A 14,111-nucleotide genomic window follows, 5' to 3' on the forward strand; every position below is an offset into this window, starting at 1 on the left:
TTGCCAGTCAGCAAGATTTCCTGTAATTAGAACATGAAGTGAATACAAGTTTTATAGATTTCTTGTGTTCAGAATCAAAGTCTAAAGCATAGAAAGAATCCAGCTAATTTTGTTTCTGATTATGTCCCCTTTCATGCTTTTATTGAAACATGCATCATTTAAATGAAAGCCTAAACCCATTTAGATTTCATGGATGTGTACAGTATTTCAAAATGAACTTATATTTAATCCATAAAGATTTCACCTTAAATAATCATTTTTATCAGCTGACTTTTAACAGCATTGCAAATATAGATTTGGTTAGAAGGGTGAGCATGCTTTGAAATTGCTTTATATCATTAACCACTTCTCATTTACCTACTGAAAAAAAATATTCAGCATAGTTGGGAAAAAAGGCCTTTTGTCTCAGACTTCCTCAGTTGCTTTCTTAATTTTTTTTTTGTTTGTTTTAATTTTTAGGGACCTCAGTATGCTATCAGATTCTGAAAATCCCCAGCACCTAGAACTTCATGAACCACCAAAAGCTGGTAGGTGAAAGCAGTCTGCTTCCAACTGTGGGTAAAGATGTCGATTTAAATGGAGAAGTAATTGTAGAGGCAGATGTAGCTGTAGATGAAGATATAGACATATACACAGATATAGGCAAAAATAAATTTATAGACAGATGTTTATATATTTATGTAATCATAAAGAAAATCAAAAGCATTGTAGCTACACTTTTAGTGTTCTAGGAAAACACATATTTACATGTTAGACCCATTAAAGAAATTCATATGAAATTCTTACTGTGAGAGTTTATATTTTTAATTCTTTAAAATTAAATTCATTGTATGAAAGTAATCCATGGAGCCATTTGTTTGGGGTCCTATATAATTTTTAGGTGATACTGGTTCTTTTTTAGCAGTTGGTTTTGGAACACTTACTCCTGAAGCTTTTGATTGCCTTTTATGATAAATAAAATTCAACACACAATTTCATAACTACATGATGAAGTAGATTTATCTCTTAGATAACAAATACAGTCTATAAATTTAAATCACTTATAAGATTAAAAATATCACTATAACTTTGTTCAACAAATATTTATTGGGCACTTCCTATGTTGTAGTCAGCATTTCTAAGAGGCTGGGTCACTGCAGTGAACAGAGCAGGCCAAGGCCTATAGAAATTTTCATACATCTGTAAATGTAAATATGTTCTTTGACATTCCTCCCTTAGAGAAATAGATATATAAGATTTCAAGGAGGAAAAACAGCCAGTCATACAAATTAAATTCCAGTGAGTAAAACAATATTTTATCATGCATAGAATTCTCTATATAAAACATTTTAAAACATTTTTCTGAAGATATAATAGGAACCTCCATTTTCCTCTGTAATTTAGTATTCTTTCACTTTTCTCTGAGCCTTCCAGACTTCTTTAAAAATAGATTCATAAAGGTACAATTGCATGTATTTTTTTTATTTAGCTTGTTTTATAAGTAACTATAAAACTTTTATAAGTTCTAGATGACTTTGTTATCTAGAACTCAGATAAGTTCCATGGTATTAAGTACCTATGAAACTGAGACTGTGTGAAGCCATTTCATTTTGTTGTAGTGGATAAAGCGAAATCCCCAGGGGTTGATCCTAAGCAGTTGGCTGCAGAGCTCCAGAAGGTCTCGCTACAGCAGTCACCACTGGTTCTGTCGTCCGTCGTTGAAAAAGGATCTCACGTTCATTCAGGTCCTACATCAGCAGGATCCAGTTCTGTTCCCAGCCCTGGGCAACCAGGGTCACCCTCAGTGAGCAAAAAGAAACACAGCAGCAGCAAGGTGAGAAGTGTCCAATGCAACCTCCGAGTTACTTATTTTCTAGCTCCTTATTCAGACTAGGAGATAGGAAATACAATATTATTTCCTAAGGTGTTTTTCATGTGATTTCTCCTTTCCTAATGATGTACTGAAACAAACAAAAAATGTTTCCATTTCTGAGTTTATAACTGATCAAGATGTATCAAAATGATGTGTTTCTACATCTCTTAAAATACTGTAGCAGTTATTATTATGGGGAACTTGAAAAATGTATCTAATGCTTCATGTTCTTTTTCTTTGTTGTTGTTACACAAATCTGAGCCTCTGTATATCAAATATATCTTTGTATCTTTTTGGAAACACAAGATATACATTACAGTAGATTTTGTAACTTAAGTAGAAGGTAAAAAGGACAAAGAAATGAGGATAATTTAGGACAACAAGAAAGAAGGAAAGCCAGTAATATAGTATTGCCATTTTGAAATTTATCCCGAATTCCATACTAATAAATTTTCTCTTGATGCAGCTCTTCATTTAGAACAAATGTTTCTAACATTATTATTTTAGAGTTACTGGGGAAATAAAAGAAAACATGAATTAATTTTTTAACTTTATAAAATCAGATGATAATATAGACAATTTGTGATTTTCCCCCATAGATTTGATTATTAATAGAGAAACTCTCTTCATGGTTGATAAATACATTAAAAAAGGTTTATTGTTTGTTTGTTTAACCACAAATAAGATTTTCTCTTTATGTGGTGAGATATATAGGAAGGACAGGCTATGGTTGGATAAGTTGACTAGACTTCGGAAAATAAAGTTTTTTCTAGTAAGTATAAAAACACAGCAGATGTCACTAAAAAACCCTTTTATTCAGAAGCAAAAAAGAATGGTAGGATGATCTTAATCATTGCATCATAAAATGACTTGTTTCAAAGTAAATATAGTAAGGTTTTGTGAGGAATAAGTTCAAGGATAGACTCAATTTCAAAATAAATTTTAACACAACTATGTTTTACCACATGTGTTAATTTTGAAGAATTACCTCATGGAGGCGCCCTGTCTCTGGAGTTACACACTGATACCATTTCTGATTCCTTTCTCAGTATCTCCACACAGTAGAACTAAAGACACAGTAGAACTAAAGACTATCCTTGAATAAGCTCAAGGATAGACTCAATTTCAAAATAAATTTTAACACAACTATGTTTTACCACATGTGTTAATTTTGAAGAATTACCTCATGGAGGCGCCCTGTCTCTGGAGTTACACACTGATACCATTTCTGATTCCTTTCTCAGTATCTCCACACAGTAGAACTAAAGACATGACAGACTTGGCTAGCAAAGTTTTCACACCAAGCACATTGTAGTTCTATAAGTCTGTCATCCAGATACTTTTTATTTCAGCATTTGATATCACCATCCTCCCAGAAAATTAAGTACAAATGTAAAAGCACCATTGCCTCCTCTTTTATCTTCATTCACTGAATCTTAATCCTGTGACTTTTAATTTTTTAATAAGTCTTTAATAATTTTTTTATCTTCTCTGAACTTGCCAACTTCTTTAGCAAAGCATTATTCGTTTTTGCCAACAGTATTGCAGTATTGTCACTCCACTCACCAGTCTCTTTTCCTTCCTCTTAAACTACCCTACAACTATCTGATCTGTGACACCATGTTCTGATTGGATCACTATCCTGTCGAAAATGAAGCCCTGCTCCCTGGAATGTCAGCTTCCCTACCTCTGTCTAAGACCCTGTCCTGCTCATTCTAAGAGAGTCTGGTCAATGGTTTTCCTTAGAAGATTATCACCATAAGCTTAATGTTGTCAGATCTTTACAATAGCCTTGCTAATAAGTACTCTATTTATTAGGGTTTTAAACTCATTCCTACTTTCCACAGACATTTTTGGATGCCACCTCAGTGTCACGGGTCGTAATTGGTACCCAAGATACAAAGAGGGATAAAATCCTTCCCTGTGTACTACGTAGACGAGTGGTTCTTAAAGCATGCTCCCAGTCCAACAGCACCAGCATCATCTAGGAACTTGTTAGAAATGCAGACTCTTGATCCCACCCTAGGCCTTCATGAATCAGAGACCCCAGGGATGGGACCAAGCAACCTGGGTTTTAATAAGTTCTCCAGATGAGCGTGGTGCCCCTTGTAATTTGAGAAGTGCTGATCTACATATAGATGAAGAAGATATATAAACAAATTTAGTAAAGCTGTAGTGTTGGTGGTCATTAAGAAGTACACAGAGCACTCTTAGGAGAGTGGGGTTAGAAAAGCTGGCATTTAGCTAATGAACTGATTTGGTAAAGGGGAGAAAGGAACCAACATCCGAAGAAGAGAATGCAACATGAAGAAAATCTCAGAAACAAAATTGTATGCTTAGGACGTAGGTGTACAAAAGATATAGGGGTAAGAAATAGAGGCGAAGCCTAGATGATTGTAAATTGGAAGACATTACATGCCATGCACGGCTTTTACAATCTGTGGAAAATAAAGAGCCAGTGATAAGTGAAAATAAAATAACAGGAAGCCTTCCTCCACAACGTCTTTCCATATTCTAATCCTTCCTTAAGTCAGAAGTTATCCTTCCTTCCTCCTTCCCTCCATCCAAAGTGCCAGATGCTTTATGTACCTCTTAAGACAATTTGTATCTTGATTATAGTTACTTGTCTCCTTATTTTATCCTTCCAAATGGGCTGCAAACTCATTGAGAACCAAGAACCATTTCTTATTCTAGCTCCCTAAGCGCATAGTAGAGTAGCTTGCATAGACCGTAACAAAATAAATTAAAATTAAATGAAAACGTCAGTGGCACCTGTGAGTCTCTGTAATATTATGGGGGTACAAAATATAATTGTTTTGTAATATGTTAACTTTTTTGGTAATGAGTAGAAGATGAAAACAGGTATTGTAGGACAAACATCAAGGAAATAATATGATCAGGTTTTATGATATGTGGTCATTCTTTTCTATGCCAGGAATGTGGCCTATGTAGTTTTTATAGAAGTTTTGCTAAGATGAAGAGTTACAGAGCTGCACTGTCCATGACAGTAGCTGCTAGCCACATGTGACAGCTGAGCACTTGAAATGTGGCTAGTCCTAATTGAGATATGCTGTATAAGTGAATTACACAGCAAATTTCAAAGACATAGTATAAAAAAAGAATGTAAAATAGCTCATTACAACTTTTATATTGATTTCATCGTGAAATGATAATATTTTTAATGATTTGGATCAAATAAAATATGTCAGTAAAAATTAATTTCACCCATTTATTTTTATATTCTTAATGTTACTACTAGAATATTTCAAATAACCTGTGTGGCTCACATTATATTCTACTGGACAGTGATGGTATAGAGATTACTTTTTAACTCTTATTAGTAGTAATAACAATAATCAAATCTGGTTATTTTTGAGATTTTATATATATATATAGAAATGTATAGTCAATAGATGTTAACACTCTTGAAGAAAGGGACTACTACCTATTCATCTTTTGGGGTGTTTATCATCAACATTTAGCTGGTACTGAATTTCTTAAAACATTTTTGCTGAATGAATGAATAAATTTAATGATATTTCTTGGCCAGTCAACGTGTAGTATGCATAAAAAACAATACTTTTATTTGTTCTCCAAATTCTGCAATGTTAAAAAAATTGATATTGAGAGATTAGAGAAATATCGAGCAACTGTCTGAAACTCACATGTTTCTGAGTCAGATAATATAATATTTCCAAATGTAGCATATGTTCATCAGTTAATTTAGAAAATTATAGTTTTAAGATCCTTTTGTTTTTATTAGGTATGAGGCTAACTCTATATTAAATTATAAAACATTAATGTAATGGAATGTATTAAAACTAAAATATTTAAATCATAGCATAATTATACATTTAGATATTTAGAGCACCATCTATTAAACATTTTGAATGATTATTCATAAGTAATTATTAATCTATTAATACTCTAGTTTAAGTGATTGCTTCTGAGTAAATGTAAGTAAAATATGAATCTATTTAGATATATGTTTAAGTTATATGTTATGTATATAAGACTTTTTATTATTTTGCTTACTAATTCAATATGAATTTCTGTCTTCAAAATTTTTAGTTTACCGCCTCAAGGTCTTTTATTTCTGGAATCTAATCAGACTTTCTTCATTTTATCTTTAAAATCTGAATAATTTCTTCCAAGTCATGGTATAAATAAATAATTGAACTAAGTGCTTACTAGTTTTAAGTGTTCTAATGAAATAGGTTCTTGCTTTCCCAAACTTTTCTATCATGGCACACAACATCTCAGTAATTTTTTCATGATGCCCTTATACCCAAAGAAATACCTAAAACGATTTCATTTATTATGTAGTTAGGTCCTAACAATTTAACTAGTATTTATGCCCTAACATCTTAGTAACCATTGGAAAAAATAATACCCATAAAATGAAATAAAAATGATATATTTATTTCATTGTTAATAATTCAAATTATGTATCAGTGGGGTATGTGCCTGATGGGCACTGCACAGCTACTCAAATGGTGGAATTGGTTTGAACACTGACACTCTCATTTCCTGTTCCACACTGATCTCACTGATTTTCTTGCAGTACATTTTTTTTTTATCACCACAGTCATCACAAACCAGCCTCACAAAGGTATGACATTATCGAAAAGAAATACTTGTCTCTAATCTTAAACTGTAACTATCTGGAGCTGGTAGTTTGCCCACTGTACAACAGATATTACAATATCCTTCTGTGCTCTTATGAGTTCACTGCCATACCGCAGAACATTTAAAGATGGTCCATACATTGATTCTCTGTGTTGAATCTAGTTATGTTTGCATGATCATATGTCAAATGAGTTACAACTGTCAAAAGTAAATCAAGACAAAACACATTATCATTACTCTTTTTTTTTTCTGGTCTTATTTTTGACCTTTTATCTCTAGTTATTCCCCAACGTTCCTAACTGAGATGCAAGGATATCTGGTTTTAGGGAACTCCCCATCTTTAATTGAGATAGAAATAGTTTCAGGAAGTTGTGTGGTCCTTTTTCTAGATTCAGTTTCTTTTTCTTAAAATTTAAACAGTAAAATAATTATTAAGTAAATATAATGGTTCATTACCTAGCAGTTTATCCTTTGCAGCCAGAGCGTAGTTTCTTATAAAAGAGCTGAACTAATAAAGGATATATGGCTTAGAAAATTTAACCCCTACTCCATAACTTTACCAATGATTACATTATTTTTATTCTGATTTCACAGAACGAGACCTGGAATATAGCTGTCTTCTTTGATTGCTCTCATGTCTAGCATAAATTTATAAAAGAAAAGGTAGCAGAACAAGTATATACACCTAAGTATTATGAATTGCTCCTTTTCTGGTTAATTATTAAAATAAAACCAATATTATGTATATATAGGGAGACAGGACCTTATTTGTAGGGTAGCAAGCTTGCCTCCATTTTAGTAAATATCTCCCTATAGTGATGCCACGTTGCCTGAAATTCTATTATAGATCTAGAGTCAGGGACAGCATCTCTTTTTTGGTACAAAATTGTACATTCTATTGAAATGTAACAATTCAGCAATTAGTCCCTTAATCAGCAGAATGAATCACTTTACCAGATCACAGTCCTAATGGTTTTTAAGGCTTTACTGACATAAGGAAATTATTAAGGAGATGAGAACTTATATAGACTGGGATGGAATTTTAATTAAAAAAGTATGAAATACTAAGAAGTGATTGCCTGGGTGTTCCACTCTAGAAGGGAGTAGGAACAGGCTGAGAACCCAGCAAAGGAATATAAGGGTGGACTTTTATAACTTCTGGGCTCCTAGGCAGTTGAATAAAAACAGTACCTTTTTCATTCTCTTATAGATACTTAAAATCTGTTCATATTTAAATTGAACACTTTCAACCAATATTGTTCCATTTCTTAGGTAATTGAACGTAGATTACTGCAGGTATAAAATTATAGCCTCGAAACAGGCTTCACAAAATGAAAAAGGGATTTATGTATTTATAGAATTAAACATGTATTGAGAAGTGTAAGTAGACACCCTAATCTGAAGCAGCCAAATGGGTGAAATGTGTTCTCCAGGCAGGGTGTGCTCTGACCAACAGAAATTAATTCAGAAGGAAGTTGAAATGGTAAATCCTATGAAAGGTTTATCTATTAATCTATGTTTTGACATTGCAGCCTACTGATGCAACAAAGGCTGTCTCTCATCCAATTACGGGGGAAATTCAGGTATGAAAGTTTTTAAAAGATCATTGTTATACCATCTTTTGTGGCTCTTTTTCCCACTGGTCTGTTGAAATTGTAAGCATTGTTAGAACCTTTCCTGTTTTATAACATATATAGATGTATAATGAAAAAATACAATTTTACAGAAAAGTATTTTAATACAAATACATGTTTTATTAAATCTAATGATATCTGTGGAATTCTATACTTCGAAGTCTGCCTGATACCTTAACAGTATCAGTGTATTATGCCTCGGTTACTTTATACATGTTGAAAGTGTTTCAAACATGATAGATTCTCCTAGATATTTGAAGGTTCCTCTTAAAGAGTTTCATGAGTCTAATGCTGTCCTCTTTTCTTCCTCTGATCAATAATTGTCAAATAATTGCTGAGCAGTTCTTTTAGAGCAGTGTTTTTCATACTGGGGGTCATAACCAATCTGTAATTTATCAAATCAATTTAGAGGATTTTGACCAGGAAAATAGAAGAAAATAGTATAAATCACTATATTTTTTAGTTCTGTATGTGTGTTTCTGTGTTTATATTGCATTGTACATGGGCAAAGTCAAAAATGTTAGAAAAACTGTACTTTAGATGGTACCAAAAAGTAATTTAGTGTAGATAAGAAATGTCATGTGGAAAGAATTAACACAATACCAAATAATAACTATTTGAAGATAGTACATTTCAGATAAGGGAAAGAGAACAGTGAGTCTTAGTTGCATCTACAGTACATTTTCACAAAGGGTAACAGAGATTTGAACTAATTTGAGGGTAAGCATAGAGAAAGGGGGAGTGTTTTCCTGGAAGAAATGGTACAAGGAAAGTTTCTTCTGCCAGAGGGTAGTGAAGGGAACAGATCTGCCTTGCTGCAGGAAAATGTTCCTGTAGAGATAAGTTGAGACTAAATTAAAAGAACCTTGAACAGAAGCCAGGGGATGTTAGCCACGACATAATAGAGTGATCAGGAAATAAATATTTTGGAGTGAGGGAGAGGCTAATTCAAAGCAATATGTGATAGAAATTCATAGAGCCTTGGCCTCTAGAAAGTATTATGAAGAGTAGGACACAAAGACAAAGAAATCAATTAAGTGTTATCTAGGTACACCCTGATTCAAGCAGAAGTGGAGTATGAGAGTGGAAATGGAGAAAGAGTGCAGAACGTGGGCACCTTACTAAGAAGGAGCCAGCAGGATGGAGTCGGGATCACCTGTGTGCTCTTGATCTTGCTGTATCGCTGCTATTTCCCACTTCTAGAAAAACAGACCTGATGTTTCTTTATTTCACATGCAGCACAGAAAATGCTAGGTGTTCTCATTCATAATATCTCCTTCTCTCTGCTCATTTTTTTAAACTTCTTGCTCATGGGCCAATATGTGCTGTTTCTTTTTGGCTTGTTGTTTTTATTTGTCCTTATTTTATTTTCCTTTCCCTTCAGTAGTAATATTTAATTCTATAGTGGAAATTTACTCTAATAATTTTCCTTCTTAACACCCAGGTTATTTTCTTTTCCTTTTTTTTTTTGGATATTTTCTTATGACAGTGATTTCAAGTTTTTACATTTTATCTTTTGTCTTTTAGCAAAACCTTATTCCAAATGAAACCGTATATAAACACCCAAACAATGAATTGCCAGCATGGCGTAGCTCTGGTTTAGGGTTACTGGGGGCATCTCATTCTCTCTCAGATGTAACCTTCAAGCAACTCTCAGTGTTCTCTAAGGCACCAAATTTACAGAGTACATTTTGGAAAGCACTGTCTTAGGGTAGCCTGCAAATCTCAGTTTCAATAAGAAATGATTTTACTGCCTTACCAGTTAAAAGTGGACTTGTAGGCTAGCAGAGAAAGGAGAAAATGGAGAAGAATTTCTCCTTAAAGATTTGGAAGCCATTCTAAACCTCATTGAAATTAATTGCAAAATAATTCTTCTATTTCAGTACTCCATTAGAGCACAGTTACTGCAGTTCTAAACTTTTCATTTCTCCTCTTCCTTCACGGCCCTTTGTTTCATGTTTCATATTGCTTCCATGATGGTCAGAGAGACTCTGGGCCTTCCTGTACTGAGGAAAGCAAAGATTCATTTTCTGCCACAAAACATAACCAGATCAAAATTATGCTGAAATTAGGAAATTATTTTAATTATTAACATGAAGACTATCTCATCTAAATTATTCCGTTTTCAACATAAACATAGCGTATCTGTTTTGTATGATTATAAAAAATACATTCATTTTTTATTTATGGATTTTCTTTTTCAAAATATAGATCCCTTCCTTTCTGTTATTTGATAAACAGAAACAGCAACAAACAGAATTGTCTTATTCTAAATGATGCCAAAAGAATCTTTCATTTGTGATGGTGAAAAATTAGTTAATTTGATTATTTTGAATCATGCAAATATTAATTTGAATTGTAAGTCTTTTACTATTCAATGACAATTTTACAACAGCCATTTAGCATCTATGAGACAGTGCCTCTTCTTGTCTCTTCAGCTTCTAAAATCAAAGAACAATACTTCATTATCTTAGCCTCACTATTAAGAAAGCACGCACAGAAAGAACAGCTATAGGTTTATCAGCTAATGTAATATAGGAAGGGATAAAATCTACACATTCTTAAATATTCTTACAATTCAGTACTAACATCTTTGTCTTTAAATAATGATTCCACCCACTGCTAATTACTTGATGAAATGCAAAAGATATTTTCTAATAAATTCATCAATTATTTAATTTACTTACAAAATTCTGGCAATTGTATTTATGAATGTTAACATTTCTGATTTTCCTAAGAGTAGAAATTTAGTTTAAAAATGGAGCTAGCATTCACTGTGTGATTATCCTAAATGAATTTTTGACAGGCCAGAACTTTCACTGTGGAAAGAATGAACAGCACATTTACTAGGAATTAATGTGTGCCTGGGAGCTCCCAATTAAATTAGACATTAACTGGTCTGTTCAGTTTCAAATAAAATGAAAGTAGCAGTTGATGCTTCTTATGAGAACTTTTTTAAAATACTGGTAAAATACTGAATAATAATGTATTATATGTTTTTTAAAACAAAAAAATAATGTTCATGGAATATTTGCTGTCCCTTTAAGCTTCAAATCAACTATGATCTTGGAAATCTCATAATACATATTCTCCAAGCAAGAAACCTTGTCCCTCGAGACAACAATGGTTACTCAGACCCCTTTGTTAAAGTGTACCTTCTTCCAGGGCGAGGGTAAGTAAAGAAGCAATATATTCTAAGTATTGTAAATATTGCCCTATGGTTTAAAAAATAGTGATAGTGTCTTCTGGTCTCTAATTTAAAGAGTTTAATATCTTTTCCTTAGTTTTATCTACATGTCATATTTATTTATTTCCAATTAGTAAGTAAGGTGGAATTAAAAATTTGTAATTAGGCCTTAATGGGTTTTAGGAGAGCCATGATCGTAACAAAACCTGCCTGGATGAGAACACATCAGTATTTCAGTTCTGGAAAGCACTTGTGCTATGACCAATCAGGTAGACATTAAAATCATTTCAGGAATTATTTGTGGAAGATTTAAAGAATTAGTTTACTTTTCAAAATGTATTTGTGAAACCAGCGTTCAGGGACTCATCAGTTACTCTTTTATAGGACATGTGTATTATTCAATACATTAAATGTTCATTAACTGACTTGATATATTATTATTCATATGCATATTTTCAAATGAGTGTTTTAAAATTATAAAATAAAGCTTTAGTTAGCATCTATCATCTCATACAGGTAAAATAAAATGAAAGGAAAAAAAAATCTCCTTGTGATGAGAAGTCTTAGGATCTACTGTCTTAATAATGAGATAAACAATATATTTAGTCAGAAGACACAATTAGCAATCATGAAGACAGGTCAATTGAGATTGTTTACTTTAAGGTACAGAAAGAAAAAAGAATGAAGAGAAAGGAACAATGCCTTAGAAACCTAGGATATCATAAAGTATACAAACATACACAGAGAGGCAGTTCCAAGAGGAGAGAAAGAGAAAAGGGCAGAAAACATTTTTGAAGAAATAATGGCAAAAGATTTGTTGGAAAAAATCTGCACAGCCAAGAAGCTCAACAAAATCCAATCAGGATAAACAGAAAAAATTTATACCAGGTCTCTTCATAATCATACTATCAAAATCCACAGACAGAATCTTGAAAGAAGCAAAAGAAGTGGCTCATCATATCCAAGGGATCCTCCATAAGATTAACAACTGATTGACAATCAGAAACCATGGAGCCCAGAAGGTAGGGAGGTGACATAATCAGTGTACTAAAGGAAAAAGATGGTCCACAAGGAATTCTGTATCCAGCAAAACTGTCCTTCCTTCAAAAATAAAGACTTTTTTTTTTTAATAAATAAGACATTGGAGAGGACCTTCAAGATGCCGGAGGAGTAAGACGTGGAGATCACCTTCCTCCCCACAGATACATCAAAAATACATCTACATGTGGAACAACTCCTACAGAACACCAACTGAATGCTGGCAGAAGACTTCAGACTTCCCAAAAGAACAGACACCAGAGGGAGACCTACATGCAGAGACAGGGCCAAATCCAATCAGAACACCAGGAGCTGTGCGAACAGGGAAGAAAAAGGGAAATTTCTCCGCGCAGCCTCAGCAGCAGCGGATTAAATCTCCACAGTCGACTTGATGTACCCGGCATCTGTGGAATACCTGAATAGACAATGAGTCATCCCAAAGTTGAGGCGGTGGACTTTGGGAGCAACTGTAGACTTGGGGTTTGCTGTATGCAACTGACCAGTTTCTGATTTTTATGTTTATTTTAGTTTAGTTTTTAGTGCTTGTTATCACTGGTGGATTTGTTTATTGGTTTGGTTGCTCTCTTCTTTTTTTATTATGTATTTATTTTTTTATTTTAATAATATTTTTTTAAATTTTTTATTTTAATAATTTTATTTATTTTCTTGCTTTTCTTTCTTTTCTTTTTCTTTCTTTCTTTCTTTTCTTTCTTTTCTTTCTTCCTTTCTTCCTTCCTTCCTTCCTTTCTTTCTTCCTTCCTTTCTCTTCCTTCCTTCCTTCCTTCCTTCCTTCCTTCCTCCCTCCCTCCCTCCCTCCTTTTATTCTGAGCCATGTGGCTCACAGGGTCTTGGTGCTCAGGCTGGCTGTCAGGCCTGAGCCTCTGAGGTGGGAGAGACGAGTTCAGGACATTGGACCACGAGAGACCTACTGGCCCCATCAATCGGCAAGAGCTCTCCCAGAGATATGTCTCAACGCTAATACCCATCTCCACTCAATGACCAGCAAGCTCCAGTGTTGTACACCCCATGCCAAACAACTAGCAAGACAGGAACACAAACCCACCCATTAGCAGAGAGGCTGCCTGAAATCATAATAAGTTCACAGACGCCCCAAAACACACCATCAGACACTGTCCTGCCCACCTAAAAGATAAGATCCAGCCTCATCCACCAGAACACAGGCACCAGTCCCCTCCATCAGGAAGCCTACACAACCCACTGAACCAACCTTGCCCACTGGTGCAGACACCAAAAACAACAGGGACAATGAACCTGCAGCCTGTGAAAAGGAGACCCCAAACACAGTAAGTTAAGCAAAATGAGAAGACAGAGAAATATGCACCAGATGAAGGAGAAAGGTAAAAACCCACCAGACCAAACAAACGAAGAAGAAATAGGCAGTCTACCTGAAAAAGAATTCAGAGTAATGATAGTAAAGATGATCCCAAATCTTCGAAATAGAGTGGAGAAAATAAAAGAAATGTTTAATAAGGACCTAGAAGAACTGAAGAGCAAACAAACAATGATAAACAGCACAATAAATGAAATTAAAAATTCCCTAGAAGGAATCAATAGAATAACTGAGGCAGAAGAACAGATAAATGACCTGGAAGATAAAATGGTGGAAATAACTACTGCAGAGCAGAATAAAGAAAAAAAATGAAAAGAGGACAGACTCAGAGACCTCTGGGACAACATTAAATGCACCAACATTCAAATTATAGGGGTCCCGGAAAAAGAAGAGAAAAAGAAAGGGACTGAGAAAATATTT

General features: G+C 33.9%; 1 protein-coding gene across 1 annotated transcript in view; it reads left to right on the forward strand.

Annotated features, from left to right (window-relative positions):
• The window catches only part of PCLO (piccolo presynaptic cytomatrix protein), a 384,092-nt gene that overhangs the window by 282,550 nt on the left and 87,431 nt on the right, over positions 1-14,111 (forward strand). The window contains exons 12-15 of the mRNA XM_036863834.1: positions 460-527; positions 1,599-1,813; positions 8,014-8,064; positions 11,163-11,287. Coding sequence (XP_036719729.1) covers positions 460-527; positions 1,599-1,813; positions 8,014-8,064; positions 11,163-11,287 — 459 coding nt within the window. The remainder of the gene's footprint in view (positions 1-459; positions 528-1,598; positions 1,814-8,013; positions 8,065-11,162; positions 11,288-14,111) is intronic.

The sequence above is a fragment of the Balaenoptera musculus genome, chromosome 9 (assembly GCF_009873245.2).
Source record: "Balaenoptera musculus isolate JJ_BM4_2016_0621 chromosome 9, mBalMus1.pri.v3, whole genome shotgun sequence".
Classification (NCBI taxonomy): Eukaryota; Metazoa; Chordata; class Mammalia; order Artiodactyla; family Balaenopteridae; genus Balaenoptera; species Balaenoptera musculus.